General features: G+C 43.7%; 1 protein-coding gene across 2 annotated transcripts in view; it reads left to right on the top strand.

Moving 5' to 3' along the window:
- Positions 1-21,647, top strand: part of TNFRSF21 (TNF receptor superfamily member 21) — a 60,127-nt gene that overhangs the window by 29,453 nt on the left and 9,027 nt on the right. For both annotated transcript variants that reach the window (XM_031434573.2, XM_064476567.1), the window contains exon 4: positions 8,621-8,886. In XM_031434573.2, coding sequence (XP_031290433.2) covers positions 8,621-8,886 — 266 coding nt within the window. The remainder of the gene's footprint in view (positions 1-8,620; positions 8,887-21,647) is intronic.

The raw sequence follows: 21,647 nt of genomic DNA, 5'->3' as shown, positions 1-21,647 counted from the left end.
GAAAAACACATCAGCATTTTCCCCCTGGTAGGGCTAAAATACATGTAGGGAAAAAAAAGTTCTTGCAAATTAGTGTCCTTGAATCAACCTGGTCAGGTGTTACGTAAGCAGATTTTGCAGAGGAGGAGGAATTTCTAGAATTCTGTTGGTCATTCTTCACAAGGAATTTGTTGTGACCGTTGCCGTGTACGTACAGAATCTGACATATTAGGTGGCTGGTAATATGGCAAGTGGTAAAAAGTAGGTGGCTTCAAGGGTACAAATTTGAAAAATAATAATTCTTATGATAGTTTGTCAAATCTAAGACACCACTGATTGTGAGATGGATCTTTTATTATATATACACAACAAGGGAAAAAAACACTGCAATCGAGCTATGGAAGGGCGTTGATTAAAAAGGCATTCAGATGTCTTAGAATCAGTGAAACATGTCAGTATGTTAGCCCCAGTCTTGCCTCTTTTCTACATAGTCTGACAACACAGTTCTAACTGTGTTGTTCAGTTCTGGGTTTTCCTCTACTTGACACACTGGCAGCCCGGATTCCCTTCTTCTGGAAACACTTTCCCTTGGCCTCCCGGACACCACCCTGTCTTGGTTCTCTTCCCACCTGCTCCTTCTGTCCCTTCTCCAGCTCCCTGGCTAGTTCCTCCTCTCCGACCCGACCTCTAAGTAGTGGAGAGCCCGGGGTCAGGACTCGCACCTCTCTTCTACCTGCGCGGTCTCCATCCCCGGGTTACCCATGGCTTTAAGTACCACCTGTCTGCTGCTAATTCCCTGTCCAGCCTGGATCTTGTACCTGACCTTGACACACAGATAGCCTCCCACCTGCCTGACAGACCCAGGTGTCCAACCGGTGCCTCCCACTGTAGCTGCGTAAACCTGAATCCCAAACCATCCTTCCACATCCATTACCCGATGTGGAAAATGGGTCCTCGGGGCTTGCCGCTGCTCAGAGCAAAACTTTGGCACCATCCTTAACTCCTTTCCTTTTTTCTCACCCTGTATTCCATTCATTAGCAAATCCCATCAGCTCTCCTTTTTTAAAATTTTTTTTGGGGTGAGGGAGAAGAGGTAATTAGGTTTATTTATTCTTGTATTTTTTTTAGTGGAGGTTCTAGGGCTTGAACCCAGGACCTCGTGCATGCTAAGCATACATTCTACCACTGAGCTCTATACCCTCCCGCCTCTACTTTCAACATAGGTGCAGAAGCCGACCATTGCTTCTCATTTTCGCTACCACCACCCTGACCCAAGCTACTGGTACCTCCCTCCTGGATCGGTGCCATGGCCTCTTAACTGATTGTTCCACTTCTGCCTGTGCCCCTTTTAGTTTATTCTTGACACAACAACCAGAGTGATCCTGCTCAGTGTAAGTCAGATCGTGTCATTCCTGTCATTGAAAAGTCAAAATCCCCGGTGACTTGCCACTGGCACACAAAGCAGTAGCTGGAAAACCCAGTGCATCTATACTCCCCTCCCGGCCCTCGTCTCCAAGCTCGGACGCATACCATGCGTCCCCAGTGCTCACCTGCTCCAACTGAACCGGCCCCCCTGCTCCTCCTTATCTCCACCAGCATCCTGCCTCCTCCGCACCTGCTGTTCCCTCTTCTGGGCTTACTCCCTTACCCCGTTAGGGCTTGATTCCCACGTTAGCTCAGTGGAGCCTTCTCTTAGACTTGGGGAAGGGGGCCCTGTATCTAAAATTGCAGCCCTGCCCGCTCCATCCCCTTCCCCTGCTCTCCTGCTGTCATTGGCCCTCCCCACTAACAGATGAAATACTTGATTACTTCCCGCATCCCGCACCAGAACACAGCCTTCACCAGGAAAGGGTTTCATCTTGCCTTGTTCACTGCTGTGTTGCTCAGTCCATCTATGTCGAATGAATAAACAAACACCTTCAAACACAGACTAAGACAAGGAGGGAGGAGGCATTTTTGACTTTGTGGGTTTTTGTGTGTTTTCTCCCATGGGACGAAATAAAAGGTGGTTAGTTTTCCTCACTGCATCAGTGAAATTTATGTCTCCCATCTGGAAAACTGTCTCCTACTTTGATAGAGTTTGCCGTCGGTCAGCAGTCCGTCCATGAACCACGAGACCTTTGCGTGGTGCTTTTTGGTGGCTCCTGAGGTCTGAGCTTGCTCTGATTGCCCACCGAGCCTTCAACAAGACCATGATTCAGTCTGCTCTGGAAATGACTTTAGGGGTTTGAAATGAAAACTAAGCAGTTCCTTCCATTTTTCACCTCAATAAGAAAAGAGTTTTTAACTTGGGGCAAACCAAGTTCCTGGTGCTGGGATGCAGTTTCCTGCATGATGACCTGAGGAGTGATCACTGGAGATACAGTGTGTTTGAACCATCCTGTGACATGCTGGTTCCCAAAAAACACCCAGACGTGGGGGTTGGTTGCTTTTAGGAGCATTTAGTACGTTATCAGGCCAGACAGACGGCGGTAGAAGGGTTTCGCCGCAGGGAGGGGTGGGACGTCTCTGCCTGGTGAGCTCTGGGCCCTGATGGACACAGTGGACCAATGGGAAGAGGACGCCGGCAGAGGGAGGGGCTCTTGCACAACTGCTAGGTTCCTGCACCAGAAGCCCAGGTTCCCCACATTGGCCACCCGTGGGTCTGCCTTCTCCTTATCGTAGAGACTGTGGATCTGGCAGGACCAAGCGACAAGGGTGTGATGCATATGGTCCCTCATGTTCTCAGGGGCTTCAGTTACAGAGGATGTAACTTCAGTTAACGGATGATAAATGGGGGGAGGGTTAGGCAAGAGGGGAAGGATGACAAAAAAGGCTCTCATTCATTCATTCATTCATTCACAGATACTCTTTGTACTTTCATTGTGTGCTAGGCTCTGGGAGATAATCAGAGTAGATATGAGGCTTGGGCAGGAGGTGGTCAGCAAAGGCATCTCTGAGGACATGACTGCTATACAGGGAAGAACGTCATGGGATGCTCAAGCCAGGCTTTTCATCAGATTTCCAAACTTGACCTATGTTTTATGCATTGTGTCCATCTTTGCCCTTGTGTCTGTAGTTTGCAAGCCGGAGGTCACAGCACATGCTGATGAAGAGCATGTCTGGGATGGGGGGTCAGGGTGGTGGCAGAAGGAAAGCGTTTTTGAGCTCATGTGTCCTGTTTTCCACATGGACGTCTGGGGAGACTGCTGTGTGTGTGTGTGTGTGTGTGTGTGTGTGTCTGTGTGTGTTTGTGTAGAAACCAGCGCGGGGATAACTGTGGAGTCGTCTGTCCTGGGAGGAGTTTGTGGATTAATTGCCTCCATGGGAGTTCTCTCTCATTATTTGTCCCTCCACTTCTTTTTTTCTAAAAGAATAATGAGAACTGCCATTATGTTTAACAAGTACGGGAGATGCAGTGGGAATACTTGAACCTTTTAAATGATGAGAACGCGGTACTAGCAAAAAGCTTCTATAAACACATCCATCTCTTCCCTGCACCCATTCTGTACGCAGCGTGAAGCCCAACGGGCTGTGTTGTGGGTTCCAGGTGGCCTTCGTCCTCATCACTGTCCTTCATGCACCTTCCGGGGAAGGCTTTAATATGGGTTCTTAATGATGGTGCTCATTTCAGATATTAATCTCCAAAAGGCAAGAGCTTTAATATCTTCTCTTGTTATAAAGGTCAACTCAAGCTCTTATTAAAAGAGGAGGAATCCTTTTTTTTTTTGCACACTGGCTTTGACAGTGAGTGTTAAAAGAAATGAACCTCAAAGGAGGGTTATCGCCCAGGTTAGATCTGATTCGGGTGTTTTAACGCACGGGAAAATGCCCTGCCTTCTGTGATAGCCCAGCTGCTCACCTCATGCCTTTTTTCTTGAGCTCCCTCGTGGTGGATCAGGGCAGTGTCTGCTCACCCAGAGGGGTGCTGTCATGATGCCCTGCGTGTGACAGAGGGGCAACATTGTCCTTTCAATGTGCCTTTCTTTGGGTGATGCCTCTTGTGCAGTAATGACCCTTCAGACACATGCTAGTGAGGCTAGGATGCTGGTGCCTGGCTCCACTGTTCAGCACCTGTAATCGTGCAAAAACCAATGTGTATGCAGAACTCCTCCCACCTTTCAGATTCCTTGCCCCAGTGACTCTTGTCCACACAAAAATGGAGGGGACCAAGGAAAGAGAACCATGATGCTTTTTGGCTTGACCCCATACATCTCTGTACCCAGCCTATGAGATAAGAGGTGGTACTTTCGCTTTACCCATGTGGACACTGAAATCTTAGAGGTCACTTGCGCAACGAACAAGTCATGGAGTTTGAAACCATATCTTGTGATTGCCAAGTTCATGATCTTCCTACTACCTGCACCTTGGAAGTGACAAGTCACTTCCCTTGACACAGGGCCACCTTCTCAGACACAGCTCCCGGCAAGTACAGCCCCTGGTTTAGAGGGCTTGGCTCCTTCAGTGACTTCTTTAGAAATCCCAGCCATTCCCCAGAGCTTCAGAACCTGCCATCACAAGGAGAGCAAAGTTAGGCTCATCGCCCCGTCAGTCAGCATTTCCCTGAGTTGAGGGTTGTGTTGCTTTTCAACCTAAGAAAACAGACACTTGGCATCCTGTTAGGCTAAACAAGTCAGATTAATTCCGCACAGTGTCTGTCTCCATTCTAGATGAAAATTCTCAGAACTCTGATGGGCGGATGATCAGGGCATCCTGGCAAGCAGAGATTTGTTCCCTATTTCACTTACTGTCATTTCACACTGAGGTTTATAATTGGGTGGGAACTTTCATTTTTGAGGGTATCTGTGTTTGTTTGGTTTTTTTTTAAACATGATGCTTTTCTAAATCTTTTAGCCACTTGATCGTCTAGTTATGGCCTCTCTAAGTTGCTAGTTACAGGGGCTGTAGCACCTGGGCCTCTTGTGTTGTCTGTGGTTGCTTTCACGTTCCAACAGAAACTGAAAATATATAGTCTTAACCTGTACAGAAAAAGCTTGCTGAAACTTCCTTTTTTCTTTCTTCTTTTTTTTTTTTTTTTAAAGGGACCGTAGTTTTAAAGGAAAGAACAACACTTGCTAGCCCCAGAGAGAAACTTACCCAGCATCTTCTTGGTCAGTAATAACAGGCCAGGAAGAAGCACAGACATCATGGCCAACCCAGAGTGCATTCACACGTGGACTAGATGGCTGTGTCCTAGGACCATAATCATGCTCCTCTACGATACCACATCCCCCATTAACCACAACAGAGGTACCACTAACTCGCTGGGCCACCTTGAACTGGTCACTAACCTTTCTACAGGAAGTTCCTCCTCAATAAAATTAAACACTTAAAAAAAATTATATATCCCACATAATAGTATGTATATATAAAGGATATATACATACATGTCACATATCAGTGAGTCATATATATATTATATGCATAGTTTTAAAAGGAATAATAAATATCAAATACAGTAATAAAATAAAAAGAAGACCCATTTCCCCACCATCCAGCTTAGGAAATGGAACCTTGTGAAGACCTTTGACGTCCCCTCTGCTCACCTGTCCGGTAACGTCTCCCTCCCTCCCGCGAGGCAGGCATCTCAGTGTAGTTTAATCATTCTGTTGCTTTTCCCTGTAGCTGGACTGGTTAGTTTTGCCCCAAACCTTTTTCTCAACAGAGAACACTTTCCAGTCCTGTGCTTCATTGGTGTTCCTTCATTCTCTTGGTGATAAACTCTTTTGTCTTAAAATCTCATCAGTTTTCAGTCCAGCAAACACAGGGACACACAGTGCCTGCCCAAGAAATACTCCTGAACTATTCCACAAGGGTTTTCTTTTCCCTTTGGTGGCAGTGGTGTGGTGGGGACCAGGTCTGGGCAAACTCATAGGCTAGTTCAGACTGGTCCTCCCTTCTCCTGCCTAGGTTTGTGATCATGTGCTAGGCTGAGAGGCTGGGGTCTCTGCCATCTCTAGATTGATCAGCTCTGCAGTGGGAGGGGGCAGTGGCCAGGAACCTTGCGGACCCCTGGCTGGTTCCCAGGAGTTGACTCCATGTTTACATAGTAAAAGAACAAGATGAAACCTGATGTGTGGGCCTTAAATTTAGCTTCCAGTCAATTTTAGTTGAAGGAAAATCTCGTTGTATCCATTCTTTGTGTTTTTCCCTTTTTTGGGGAGAAAAATTTGTGGCTGAAAAAGAGTATAAAATACTGGGTTATGGAAGAAGGAGTTATTGTTAAGCGTAAGCCTTTTAAACGCTGTAATTACTCTATAAAGGCTGTGCATTTGCATCAGAAATGCATGTAGTTTTCAATTTTGGTGCCCAGTATATGGAGCATTTGTAATGATGGGGTACTTCCAAAAATAAATCGACTCTATAGAAAATGTTAATCAGCCCCATTCCCCAGGGCCCGGAGTGAGTATCTCCATTGTACCAATGAGGAAACGAACATGACAGTTAGTGGTTTGCCCAAAGCCGCACTGTCACTGGCACTACGAAGATGTAAGCAAAGGTCCCATGTACAAGAAAAAAAGCGCAGTCATGCAGGACGCTGTGAGCCTCCGTTAAATTGACCTAAATTAAGATCCAGGGACTAACAAGCCTTTTGGTGTTTGGAAGAATCTACCACATCAACCACAGAGAGCTGGCTTACTCCTGAAAAGTTACCTGTGGGGTTTTAAAGAGTGCTTTTTTTTTTTTTTTTTAGGAATCTGTTTGCTTGAAATTAAAAGCTCTGTATCTGGCTAAACATTGCTATGAAAACCAAAAAGCAGCGGGTTCAAGTATGTTTCGCACTGCCAGGGAAAACAGTGTGGGAAGTACAGTAATGTCTCAATTTGTAGCGTTCTGCTTTTACAGCTGACAAGAAAGCAGGAACTTCCTTTCTGAAACCATTTGCAGGGGTTTGGTTCAGGAGGTCCACGCCGTCCTCCAGACACCATGTGTCTCAGTAAAATTGCACAGCAGAGAAGGGGCTTCCACGGAGGAACCACAAAATCCTCCATTTACAAGGAAACTTCTGGAATTCCTAGTGCTCCTTTCTTAGGCAAAAATTGATAGCTCATTTAATAAATATTTTCCCCAACAAAGGATTGGAGCAAAAAGTTTTTTTTTTTCCTCCTGACTAACCTCTAGTTAAATCAAAAAAATTCAGTTAACCATCACAACAAACTCCTTTATCCTTCTCTTTTATTCTCCTAAGCTTCACTTGGGAACTTGACTCCATTTTGTTGTTGTTGTTGTTGTTGGAGTAATAAATGTTTTCAAGACATTGTTAACTATACTAACTCTGGTATCTGGGCATGTAAGTATGGCCTCATCCAAAGCCATAGTATTGACTCATGAAGACTTATCCACCTATTGATAAAAAAACACCAGAGCTCTTACTGTGATGTGATATATGCACTCATGGATTAATTTGGGCAAAGCCAATGCGTCATTGCACGGAGAAGGCATCTTAAAGAGGAAGACACACTAAAGGGTGACACTCAGGGAAACCCTCACCTCACGGAGGGTGAGTCCCAGGTGCTTACGATTTTGGCATTTCCCCCTCTGTTCATCAGGTCTGGGGACGGCAGAGCCATGCTGAGTTTACAAGGAGCAGATGAGCCACAATAACAATATAGAACATTGGATTCAAAACCCAACCCACATGCCTTGGTGGTATTGGGCAAATAGCCTACATTTTCTGTGGTTTTTTTTTTTTTTTTTTTTTTGTCCCCTTACCTGAGCAATTGGAATGTGAATGCTTTGGAAAGATGTTCCATGAGCTAGTGCCTTCATGAAATACCTGGGAGATAACAGCTATTGTTTATGTACTGTAATGTTGTGGTTGTCTTCGTTATAACTGTGCACGTCAACTTAGGAGACTGAATACTAGATCAGAAAAGTGCTTGTTGAGCAGAGAATTTCATTTCTTGAATTTTATTATCAGTGAAGGTACTGGGGATTGAACCCAGGACCTTGTGAGTGCTAGGCATGCGGTCTACCACTGAGCTATCTACCCCTCCCTCCTTCCCCCACACGCACTGTATCTTAGAGACTGAGAAGTTAGATGTTCTTCAGGAATGCCTTCACTGGGCAGGGTCAGCTGGGTACTTCGTCAGTTGGTATAATGGACACTATAGCTAAACTCTGGACACCCTTTACCCCGACAGTGCTGGATAAACTCCCCGCAGTTTTAACCTGTGGCTTACTTTTTTCTAGATTTTGTGAAGTCACCACTTTCTAAATCTGGGGAGCCTCTAAATTATTTGCTTCCGTTTGTTTTTAGCAGCAACAAAGGAATCACTCTGAGTGGTTTGGGTTTGGCTTTCAAAACATCCTCTGGCGGGGTGGAGGGTATAGCTCAGTGGTAGAGCGAGCACTTAGCATGCAGGAGGTCCTGGGTTCAATCCCCAGTATCTCTATTAAAAAAAATCATTTTATGTACATTTATTACTATATACTTCCAGGTTTCTCCTTCTTCTGGTTCTGCATTTGCTGGAAAGTACCAAACTAGTCCCCAGGATGAGCTGCGTGTGCCAAATGTTTTTAAAAGCACTGCATCCTTTCGACAGATGGTAGCCGTGAGAAAGCCGGCTGCTTTTACTTCGTGCAGACGGAGCGGCCTGATAGAGAGACCTCCCCTCACACGCCTGTGTTTGTTTTCGGCTTGATTTTGTCTCCGGTACAGGTATTGACATCCTGAAGCTTGTAGCAGCCCAAGTGGGCAGCCAGTGGAAGGATATCTATCAGTTTCTGTGCAATGCCAGCGAGAGGGAGGTGGCCGCGTTCTCCAACGGCTACACGGCGGACCACGAGCGGGCGTACGCGGCGCTGCAGCACTGGACCATCCGCGGCCCCGAGGCCAGCCTGGCCCAGCTCATCAGCGCGCTGCGCCAGCACCGGCGCAACGACGTCGTGGACAAGATCCGAGGCCTGATGGAAGATACGGCCCAGGTAACGCGGCCCGGCCCGGCTGCCTCTCCCACTGACCCGTAGGGCCCCGTGCTTCGGTGTGTCCAGGCATAGGGAAGAAGGAAAAAGAGCTGGTGGAAGGCGTTTAGATTCACACACCCACCTACACCCGCATCTCTCTTACGGAGCAGTGCTTCTCTGTGGTTTTCCATTAGAATCATCTCGAAAACTTTTTAAAAATCCTGATATTTGTACCCCACGTAGGCCAGTCAAATTAGAATTTCTAGGGAGAGGACTAGGAATCAGAATTTTTAGAAATCAGTATTTTTTTAATTAACTGATTAATTAGGCTACTCGTCTATTTTTTTAATTGAAGTACAGTTGATTTACAAGGTTGTGTTAGATTCTGTAGGAATTCCAGTGTGCAAAGTTAAGAATCATTGTCTTTGGGGTAGATTCTGGCGTCAGACTGTACAGCTTCTTCTGTTCTTTGCTACCCAGTTTACAGTCTCATTTTGCATGACGCACTTTGAACCGAAGCAAGAAGGAGACTTTTTCTTTTGCGTTCCCTTCCCCCTCCGGAGGATGGTTTCTGTGATGTGGTTTTAGGAAGGCTCCATCTTGCCTCCTGAGGACGCAGGTGGTGCTGGCAATAGTAACAGGACTGGTGTTTCTCCTTGGGCTCGTTCAATCAGAACCTCTGATGAAACCAGGGGGACCAGGGGTGTGGTTTATACATAGTTGTTGGTCAGTGAGCCCTGGCTTTGGAGTCGGACAGCCACTTAACTAGCTGGATGGCTGGGGTAAGTTCCTTCAACTTTCTCTGCCTCTGTTATCTCACTTGTAAGCCACATTTAGAGGATTAATTAAGACTAGGAATAAAGTATACGCAGTGCGTGATGCACTGAAGGTGTTCTCCAGTCGTAGTCATGGTTATGACGTAACTCGTTTTACGTAGCCTTTCCTTAATCATAACGTGCTTCCCTGAAAGGCCATGAATTAGGTACAAATTTGGCTATGGAATCATTTCCCACAAACTTCTATTAAAGTTTTGCAGCGAATTTCCAAAGTAAAAGCGCTACCGCTGAGACTTGATAAAACCCACTTAAAATTTAAAAGGCCGTTCTGCCTGTGTTATTTTCCAGTGGTTCAAACTCCTTGCCTAAAAAGAGCAAGGGAGAGCGAGGGAGAAATTTTTTCCCCCATCAACTCTAACCCACTATCTTTCTGCACCAAATTTTGTATATCAAGGGACTCAATTTTATAGATTTAGGAAGTCCAAGTGCTTTTATCTTTGTATACTCACAGTCTTGTGTTTCTTCATTATTGAAGTAAACATTCATCAGGTAAGTCTTTTATCTAAGTGACTGGATAAAAATTTATAGGTGCTAATTGACTCTGAAGGTAGTCTTTCAAGCTCCTGGTGTATTTTTAACTTCTTTGAAATGTGGAATTTCAGAAAAAAAATTTACTAATAGATGCAGGGATAAACATTCAAAGGCACGGTGTCTTGTGACTTTTTGAGAAACGACTCAATGAAGTATGGTTCACAACAAAAACAAGGCTTCAAGTAGCTGGATTTGGGGAAAGGAAAGGGAGCTGTCTGACCTCCAGTTAAATAAAATGGCTGCAGTTCAAACAAAGGGACTCCAGAGGCAAAACATTATTGTGCTTCCTTGGAGTGTTGGCTTTAAAGGAAAAAGCTGGTAGGGCAAGCAGCAGATTTGAAGAAGGATTTAGACACTTGAGAATAAGCCCCTGGCTTTCCTTGATAAAGCCTACAAGAAAGATAAAATGCAACTGATGCAATGTTAGGGTTTGGTTCAATGGAATATTTAATAAAGTGGAAGGATGATTGTGATGTTATTGTTAAGGGTTCAAAAGAAGCTTTCTCATTAGAAAAAAACAAATACAAGCATAGGAAAATGAAAATGCATAAATATTAATGTCATGTTATTGAATATGTATCCTTTTCAAATAGAGTTTTCTCTGGATATATCCAAGTGCCAAACTCTTGTTCCCTTTAGTTCTTTCCTCCCTTTATCTCTTCTGTATACAAAAAGATTCTAGTATATATTTTGTAAGAAACAGTGGTATCAAGACATCCTATAGCTTTCTCCTTGGGTAGCCTGTGTGTCTTGATGGAGACCTTGTTATGATGAAGGACATACTAAGCTTCTTGTTCCGTGTTTCAGTACTGTCCACCATTGTGCAGCAACGCTGTGGACCCAGCTCTGACTCTGATTTTAATAGCCAGCGAACATGGATTTCTGGCTGCCAGCTCTTGTTAATCACAGTTTGTTCATAGTTCATCTCTGAGATTTGTTGAGTCAAACAAGAGAATCAGAACGCGGGGGGCATAATCTTACGGTGGATTTGTATTCTGTGTGTATTGTGGTACTGCTGGTGACTTGAGACTTTGCCCCAGGAGTTAATGGACTCTTAATGTGTAAAAATGACTCTGTGTGTGTGTGTGCGTGTGTGTGTGTGTGTGTTTAAAGCAGTTAATGTTTTTTCCTATTCATGAGCCTGAGAACACCTATGTTGTGTTCCACTCAAAGGACGAACGCCAGTGTTCCTTCCAGTTACCTCTGGCAGGAGCATCTCATCCATTATTAACCATAGTGGCTCATCTGCCATTAATTAAACACATCCAGAGTCTGACTTTTTAATTTTAATTTTATGCATTAACAAATTAGATAGTAAAATTCACTTTTTAGTGTACTATTCTACTGTTCTTGGAATTTTTTTCAAGACAGATTTTTTAGAGCAGTTTTGGGTTTAAGACAAAATTGAGGGGAGAGTTCCAGAGATTTCTCATATACTCCCTGCTCCCACATGTGTGTCGCCTCCCACGTTATCAACGTCACTCACCAGAATGGTACATTCTTTACCAAGTGTAGACCTGCACTGACGCATAACATAATCACCCTAAGTCCATGGTTTACCTCAGGGTTCACTGTTGGTGTTGGACATTCTATGGGTTTTACAAATGTGTAATGACATATGTCCATCATTATAATATCATACAGGCTATTTTCACTGCCCCCCAAATCCTCTGCGCTTCACTTATTTTTCTCTTCCTCCCTACCCACCCCTTCACTGTCAACCACAAACCATTTAATTGGCTCATGTAGTCTTGCCTTTTTCAGAATGTCATATGGTTGGAATCATAGGGTGGGCAGCCTTTTCAAGTTGGCTTTTTTGACTTAGTGCTGGGCATTTAAGCTTCCTCCATGTCTGTCTAAGAACTTGTCAGTGGACTCGTTTTCAGCACTAAATAGTATTCTGTTGTCTGGATGCACCACTGTTTATTCATCCATTCACCTGCCTGACTCTTTCCTTATCTGAGGTATGAGCTGGACTTTTCAGTGTGCTCTTCTTTGAAGTTCAACATCCAAACTGAGCCCAGCCTTCCAGAGTCTTACCTATTCTTCCCCTCCAGGGTATGAGCTTTTGGGGGCCAGTAGCAAAGCAGTGGGACAATCATCGGAAGTTACTGGGACTTTGCCAAAACTATTTAAAAAACAAAGCAAAACCCTAATACAGCTTTCCAAATCGTATGTTAGCTCTTTTCTTCCCCGTCTTTTTAAAACAAATTTTTATTTTTATGTTTTTTTAATTTTGGGGGGAAGTAATTAGGTTTACTTATTTATTTATATGTTTTTTAGAGGAGGTACAGAGGATTGAATCCAGGACCTTGTGCATGCTAAGTGTACGCTCTATCACTTGAGCTATATACCCTCCTCCCTTTTTTTCCCCATCCTTTCACTTTGACTTTTTTTCCTGTGGCTTTATTTAAAGAAAGTCTCTTGTAAGTAACATATATTTAAGGTTTTTTTTTTTTAATCTATTCTGATAGTTTTTGTCATTTAATTGGAGAATTTCAGTGAGGTTACATTTTAATGTAATTGCTTATATATTTGGTTTAAATGGTTTAAATCTACCATGTTATTATTTGTTTTGTATTCATCCAATCTGTTCTCTCCCTTCCTTTCCTTTCTGGTTAATAAAATATTCTTATTATTCTACTTTTCCTGTCCTATTAACTTGTTATACATTTTTTACTTTACTTTTGATGGATACCCCAGAGATGAGGACATGCATACTTCAGTTATGAGCCGTTTTATAAATGTGTCCTTTTTACTATTTTCCAGACAATACAACCGTCTTAAAAGACTTTAATTCTGCTTAATCCTTCTCTTGCATTCTGTTTTTGTTGTCATACGTTTTGACGCTATACATTTCTTAACCCCCAAAAGGCATAATTACCATGGTTTTACACAGTCAGGATGCACATAGATTTACCTGTTTATTGATCTTTTCTGTTGTTCTTCACTCCTGCCTGCAGCCTCCACCTCGACCCGAGATCCTTTGTCTTTGGCCTAAAGAATACTTCATGTTGTTTTCCAGCAATAAGCTCTGTTTTCCTTTGTCTGGAAAATGCCCAGTGAATACATTGCCTGATTTGCCTTTTTGTTTTTGAAGGCTAGATGGGAACCGAGCTTGAGCTGGATGGTTATTGTTCTTTCAGCACTTTCTCGCCTGGGTTTAAGTTCCCCCTGCTAAACAGCCAAGGAGAGGATGCGGTTTTATTTTTAAAATTCTGTTGCATAACACATTACACGCACAGTCCTATACCGGGCACTTTGGGCAATGCAAAGACAGGTAAGGCAAAGTCATTGCTGTCAGGGAGGCTCACCACGGAGGGGAAGAAACGTGTGTATCTTTCATCTAAGGGAGTAAATCCACAAGGGGAGGGGAGGGCAGTGTTGCACGTACCACTCATCAGCGCTGAGGCTCCAAATAGGGACGTCGGGGTGGAGACGTGTGCCCGGTTCAGTTCCTGTCCAGGCAGTGTATCACACTGGCGATGTGATGGTCAATTACTCGGCCTCCTTGCCTCAGTTTTTCCCTGAGAGAATGGGAACACCATTGGCACCTGTCCAATGTGAACGTGACCCACAGGAAGCACTTGGTGAATGTTTACCATGAATAGCTGCAGTTATTCCCAGGCTCTAGAGGCAGGCGGGCTGGAATAGTGTTCCTGAGCAGCTCCAACTCACGTAAAACAGCCTTCAAATCCTGAGCGCCAAGGGTTACTTGGTGTCAGGTGGGGACGGACCGCCAGTTCCAAGACTGCTTCACGCAGACGGGTGAGCGCAGGGTTGCCATCCGAGTTCAGTGCCCAAGAACTGGAAATTCCAGCGAATTGTAAATATTTATTCCTTACTGCCTGAGTGAGTGTTCCTGGGCCTCCAGGGATGTTTTTTCAAGCAAAGAAACAGAGGTGATGGTACGTGTGAGGACAACGGTCCGCTCTCCCAGTAGCTGTCAGAAAAAGGACACTAAATTGAGCAACCGGATTTCTAGGTTTCCCTTTTATAGTTTCTATTTTCTCTTTTCAGGATTGTGTGTATTCAGATAGCCTTGCCCAGTGCAATTGTTTTCTTGATACCCTCACCTTGGACTTGATTTTTTTCTCCATAGGAAACCTTGGGCAAATGATTTCTCTGACTCAGATTTTTCTATTTAAAATGGGCATTCAAGTGTTTCAGAACGAAATCCGGGAATCACTTGTTAAACTGTAGGGGATGAAAAAGCGAGGCATTAAAGTGATGCTTCCTGGCTAGGTTCAGAAGTAGTGGTGATACGAATTTTCCAGCATTCCTTTCTAGTTTCATTTTGGAAAAAAGGAGGAAAAAGGAATTTTATGTACATTTAAAAATGATAATATTCAAAAACAGCCACAATCATTTAAAAGAATATGAAGTGTTACTTTACCTATCTGCCTTTGACCAGAGATTCACAAATGCAAAGAATTGGTGTTGATCATGCAGGGGATTTGGGTATCTCAGCCCTCATCCTTCCCTCCCTCTTTCCATGAGATTAGCTAGATTCAGACTATGCTGTAATATAATAACTAGTGGACCCGAAGCCAGTGTTGTTGTTTTCCTTAATGTCTGTGTGATAGAATGATTCTTTGTTAGAGACGCTTCATCCTTTGCTTTCCCAGCTGCATTTGTCTTTATCAATGGTCCAACTGAGATCAGATATTTTCAGAAATGGAATATAGTGGGGGGCGAATTGCAGCAAATACCAGCTGTGCCTTTAACTGTTGGCTTTTGGGCTATTCAAATTTGCCTTTGTCTTTAATTGGCCAGTTGATTGGCTCTTGGGAAATAGGGATTATTGTCATAAGGCCTTAAGATGTTAGCTAAACTCGCATGTATCAAGGCCCTGCCTTCTGCTGTGTTCCCACAGCACAGAGGGTCATTTAAGGTGACTTAACTTGCAGGGTGTGACTGCAGGCTCTGGGGGACTTGGGTGGTGGTGAGAAGGGGACGTAAAGAGATTACTGACACACGAGAGGCCCGGGTACATTTAGTGATGCTCGTGTTGAAGGTGGTGGTTGTGTACAAAGAAGCCATGTGTATGAATAAGCCTTTAGACTTTTAATGACATTTCCGGCCATTCAACTTATCATTTTCCAAAGTTTCATTCAGTAAGTCAACATCTTTTGTCAAGCACCAGCTGTGTGCCTGGTACTATGTAAAGAAGGAAGGTGTGCGCCTTTCAATAGCTCACTCACCGAGATGGAAACATGAGTGCAAATAATGACAGTTCAGTGGAATAAGCAAATGTTATAATAGAGGTGTGCACGAGGAATTATGGCACCAGAAGGCAGGGACACTCATCCCACCAAAATAGACCTAGAAAATAACACACACAACACATGTATGTATTTCCATTGGAAAGTCATTTCTTAAAAAAACAGACTATAGCTTCTTTCAAGACTGTACTGTGGTCTTCTGCAAGATTTTCTCATCTGATTTCTGCCCAGGGAGCCACCTGCTTTTTCACGCTAAGGGCATCTCAGAATTTTGACTTGGCAAAGAACGTCTGTTTTACTTAGCACCTTGTTTTGTTTGCTTCAGGAGGAAGCTTATCAGAACTGCTCACTGTTCTACAATATTAAAGGTACAGGAACGAGGTTCCAATGTCCCACTTCATGTCAAGTGCTGGAGTTAGAACTTTGAATCCCCAGGAACTAATCGAAGGAACTGACATAGCCAACAATTTGACTTTTGGCTTCTGGAACTGCTCACTGTCTTAGAAGCATCTGGTAAGATTAGAGACAGGGTGTGTCTGCTAGAAATGATGGTTGTAAATGCCCAGTCCTGCCTCTGACATGTACTAGGGGGCTCAGGGAATCTTAGCTACTGTTTTCTATGTTGGCATTTGAATTCCACGCTCTCCTGTTTTTGACCCAGGAGCAACATCACTCTACTGTCTGTACATGCACGTTAAGGAGAAAGGGAGCCAGTGTTGGCCGAGTATCTGTTGTGTCCCAAGCACTGTCTGGGTGCTTTGCGTTTGCTTTTATTTAGAAAGCTTCATGGTCCTGTGAGACAGCAGTAGGTTTTAGAATCAAGATATATCGCTGTATTTTGTTGAATGCCATGTACATTGTGTATGTACCGTTTTTATGGGTACCATTAAGAAAGCAATAAAAACAGTTGTAAGATACATCCCTATTTCAGAGGTGCTAAAATGTGAAAAAAAAATATGCACCATGGAATTAATGAAATACGGTAGTTGCGCTTGAAGTGAACGGGTTATAAGGAGAAAAGTCTGGGACACAGATGACTGAGATCCTGGTATTGACACACTCCCCCTCCCCAACACACACACACTCACACGTGCTTTTTTTTTTTTTTCCCAAGTATTCTTTAAAGATAAGATGGTTTAGGGGTGGGGGTGGGTAATAGCTCAAGTGGTGGAGTGCATGCTTAGCACACACGAGGTCCTGGGTTCAATCTCCAGTATCTCCATTAAAAAAGAAAAAAAAGAAAAAGATGAGATGGTTTGACACAAGCAATTTCTGTAGCAGACATTAATGGGACACCTATTTCATTTTGAGCCCTGCACCAGGCACTGGAGATCCTAAATGAAAGCACACAGTATATACTGCTCAGCCATAAAAAAGAAGGACATGTTGCCATTTGCAGCAGCGTGGATGGACTTTGGAGGGATTACGCATAGCGGAACAAATCAGAGAAAGACAAATATTGTATGATGTCGCTCATAGGTGGAATCTAAAAAAATACAACAAACTAGTGAATGTAAGAAAAAAGATGCAGACTCACAGAGTCAGGACAAATGAGTGCTTACCAGTGGGGGTTGGCGGGGGCAATACAGGAGTGGGGGAGTGGGAGGTACAAACTACAAGGTGTAAGACAGGGCTAGAGGGATATATTATATAATGGGGAATATGGCCAATATTGTGTAACAACTGTACTTAGAGTGTAACCTTTAAAAACTGCATATAAACACACACACAAACACAAAAACGGGATCATCCCTGAAGACACCGGCAGTGTTACAGGAAGGCTGCGCACATGCGCCGAACTTTAGAATATATTTCTGTGAAACCGCCATGTAGAGGAGTTGCCGTGAGTTTTTCTTTTTTTCCTGAGGCACCGTGTCTCAACATTCAGAAAAGCTTGAGTCTATTAGTTGGTGACATATCCAGCCCTTTAATCCACCCCTTCTTGGCTTTCTCAAAAACTGCATGGGAGGGAAATCAGAATCCATATTGTGAAAAGAAGCTTGTTTTCTCCATCAGTCACCAGTGCTGGAGATCATATTTTCTTTTTCTTTTTTGTTTTAAAGCCAGAATTCTTCTTCAGATAAAGCTTCGTAGCTGTAAGTTTTGTCCTAGCATCTTGGTCCTATGATTTTGAGACTGTGTCTTGATCTGTTATAATCCAAGTGCCAAAAGCATGTATGCTTACTGATGAGGAATTACACTGTGGTCAGCAGTAGGGTTTTTTTTTTAAATTTTTTAAAATTATTTTTTATTTTTTGGAGGGTAGATATTAGGTTTATTTACTTATTTTTAATGGAGGTACTGGGGATCAAACCCAGGACCTTGCATGCTAAGCACGCACTCTACCACTGAGCTATACCCTCCCCCTTGCAGTAGGTTTTATCGTACACCATTTAATTTCAACACTTTAAACACTTATTCGTCACCGTTTCCTTGGGAGAGACAGCTGTCACTCCTGACTCCCCCCCTCCTTTTTTTTTTTCAGAAGGAATTTTGGTTTATCCACAGTTGGGCTGAGTCAGGGGACAGGCTGGAATGACCAACCATTAAGATGACTTACCACCAGAAAAGTGCTGGGGAAAAACAGGGAGGTTGTTTTCGTTTTTAATAATCACAGCAGGAGGTAAGGCTCTTCTGAGAAAGATTCATGCAAGATATTCAACTCCTTAACAATAAGTATACAAGCCACAAAACACCATATGCAAATCAAAAGACAAAATAATAACTGGGGAAGCTATTGGCCTCATAGAGTTAATTTCCTTTAACGATGAAGAGCTTTTGCAAATTAATTAAGAGACCAACCATCCAAAAAATAGCTAGTCTGTGAACAAGACAGTGCACTGAAAAGAAATACTGAGGGCTCTTAAAGGTATATAGATTTTTTTTAACCTTGCTTAGAATAAGGAAAATTCAAATTGAAATCTACACTGAGATACAATCTTTTAAAACATGTAAATATTTATTTGAGATACAATTTTAACCTCTTTTACTGGCAAGGAGGAAAAGGTACGACACCATCGTTGTGTCGTGAGGGACTAAGAACAGCACCCATCGCTGGTCCATGTGTACGTGAGCCACGGAGGGCCATCTGGCTTCATCTCCCACAGTACGTGTCCGCTGACCACTGACATTCCACTCCTAGGACTATGTCCTGCATCTGTTCTTACGTGCATCCCACATGTGTGCAGAATGATGCAAGTCCAAGTGTCCACTGTAGCATCACTTGGGATCACAACAGAGTGGAAGCAACACAAATGCCCTTCAGTAGAGGACGGGTTATGTAAGTGAGGGAACATCCACACAGTGGAACAGCATGCACGAGTCAAAACCAGTGAGACAGCTCTTCACATGCTAACCTCAAGAAGGGTTTTTAAGTGGGAAAGGGCAGGGTGCAGAACAGTGTGTACCTAGACTGTGCCACCCTGTTGTTAAAAAAAAAAATTGTTAAGGGTGAAAAAGAAGAGCTGGGGTGGGGTGGAGAATTATTTGTACCTACTAATTGGCGTAAGTATGGATGGACTATTACTGGATGAATACACGGGGAGTTGGTAAAATTTAACACTCTGAGGGGAGCTGAGTAGCCGAAGTCAGGTTAGTAAGGGAGACCTGTTTTCAAAGTCCCCACTGGTACCTGTGGAATTGTGTGCCACGTATGTTCTCATTCGAATGGCAGAATTCCAACTAAGGCTTTTAGGAATAACACTAATTTAATCCAATGTGGGAGGTTCAGAAAACTTGAGTCACAAAGATAAGCCTGAGCTTTCTCACCTCAAGAAAGTTTCCTATGAAATTATTTTCCATCCTCCACAACTGTTTTTTGGAACGTTCTAAAGCCTTTAGTCTGGAGTTGGCTGGATAAATACCGTAAGATTCATGTGCCCCAATGAACGGGGCGGAGCTACTGTACAGTCGGTCTCTGTAGGTCTTATCTTCAGTACACAGGTGCCAGCCTGGAGCACACAAGACCTCCTTTTATACAGTTTGATCTCCCTTCTTGTCTTCAGGCAAGCATGTAAGATACGTGCAACCTCTTTTCATGGTTAGAATTGTCCAAGGTTGTGTGGGGGTGGGGGTGGGGAAGGCTTCCTAATAGGTCTCTGAGTGACATTTAGGGAAACTCCTCATGCATGGATGAGGCTGAGCTCTTAGCAGGGCTGGCAGTGTATCTGACTGAGTGGGCTCCAGCCCTGAACCCAGGGAGCCCCTGACCCACTATCCTCACTTCCCTTTTTGAGGAAGCTAGTCGGTGAGTCAGCCCAGAGCCGCAGCCTTAGGGCTGATGTCAGCAGCGGGGACAGCCTGCGGGGACAGCCTGTGGGGACAGCCTGCAGACACACGCAGGCAGCTGGGCAGGGCACGGGCAGGGCACGCCCTCCTCTCTGCCCTCCGGAGCCAGCTGGTTCTTACCAGCTTCGGCCACTTCGCACAGCCCGACTTGTCCTGACTTCCTGTGGCTTGTCCCCTGTGCACCCTCCTGCCTTAAGTTTTCTTGCTGATGGCGGGGACTGGCCACCAACAACACCCTGGTTTACACGTGGATGGATTGGTAGCCTTTGGGATTCAGTTTTGAAACTTAACTCTTAGACGTGATCAGAATTAGCCGATGACACATACACACAAGACTATCTAGCAGCTGCCTTAATGGGGGCTCGAGGTACTTCAAGGAGAAACACACCCTGGCCAGCTAGCCCCGGTTAATATTTAAATACAGTCTTCGGTAAAGTTGCAGCTGAAACTAAGCCCTCCAATTATCCTATGCTTGGGCAGACCTAGGGTGGGTGTGGGGTGTCTTTTAAAATAATTCCCCAGTGGTTTTGGCATTTTTTGGTCAGGTTAATCCTGTGAGCCTCCTGCGGGGAGTTTGTTTAGCCCCCAGCTCCCCTGAGCAGTGCAGAGTCAGCATTCACTCAGCTCTGTTACCTCTGTGGTCTTGAGTGGGTTCCCAGGGAAGCTGAATGGGACGTCTTGGCCTTGTTAGATCTGAAGATCTGAAGTCCTGTTCCTGCTCTGTCCCATGACCTCCCATGACCCCAGGGAGATCTAGACAGCCGAGACCCACCTGCCAATGACAACGTAGATTTACGTGTTAGCGCTGTCCCCTAAGCATGCAATGGAAGCACCTCTTTGTCTCCGTTTCCTGTAGTCTGGGCAGGAGAACGAGGAAGAAAGAAGGACAACAAAAAACTAAACAGTCAGACGCTTAGGAAAAGTTTGGGGAATTTTTGTCTTAAGGTTGTTTGGCTCTAAGCCCTTCTTTTTTATTTCTTTTCCTGGATTTTGAAAAGAAGACTTAGGAAACAAAAATTAAAACACAGTACAGCAGACACCCACAACCTACTACCTAGATTCAGTAATTACTCCTCTTTTGACGTCCTTGCTTTTATCTATATACGCGTGTTAATATTTTCAGTCCTTGTTCCTGTTTCCAAGACTTCCCTCCAAGTTTCTTAACCACTGATAATCCTTCTTTTAAAGGTTTAGGAATCAGCGTCTTCTCATTTTTCTCTTAGTTTTTTTTTACTTTTTGTTTGCAAAATTTTTTATTGAGTCAATTTAGATTTATTCTTTTCAAGTCCCCTTACTTCAGGTTGGCTTGAACAAGAACTCACTCTCAGAAGAATAAATGAAGTCATTGTTTCGTATCATCTGGAGCTTTAAGGAAACCTGCTTCTTTTTCTCCTTTTTGTTGGGGGTGGTGTTTTTGTTCTAATTATTTTTTTAAAGAAGAAATCACCGTATACAGGTATTCTTTAGTATCTGAACTTAGGAATTGAATAGATTCAGATACATTTTTGGAGATAGGCCTGGTAACTTTCATTATCTGAATCCTCATTTAGATCTGAAGTCCTGGAACAATATAGCATTTCTTATTATCTGAATTCCTTTTCTCTAAACGTAGGGACCGTATCATGTGGAGATTCTGATATGAAGAGAGATTTATCTGGCAAGTAGGCTAGTGCTTGCTTTTATCAGCCCAGTGTTACATACCTACATGGACCTGCTGGAGGTCATGAAATCCAGTTTTGTCTCGATTACACAGGCAGTTGGGAGGATGCGGGAAACAAGCTTGAGGTAATAACATCATCCTTAAATAGTTGTAGTTGTGTCTTTATTTGTGACTGTAATTCTTTTGAGATAAACCTTTAGTGGGAATTGAATTTGTTTGTTTTTAAATAGTCACCGGTCTGTT

Source organism: Camelus dromedarius, chromosome 19, assembly GCF_036321535.1.
Source record: "Camelus dromedarius isolate mCamDro1 chromosome 19, mCamDro1.pat, whole genome shotgun sequence".
NCBI lineage: Eukaryota > Metazoa > Chordata > Mammalia > Artiodactyla > Camelidae > Camelus > Camelus dromedarius.
The sequence above is the reverse complement of the archived record's forward strand: the minus strand, read 5'-3'. Positions and strand labels throughout refer to the sequence as shown.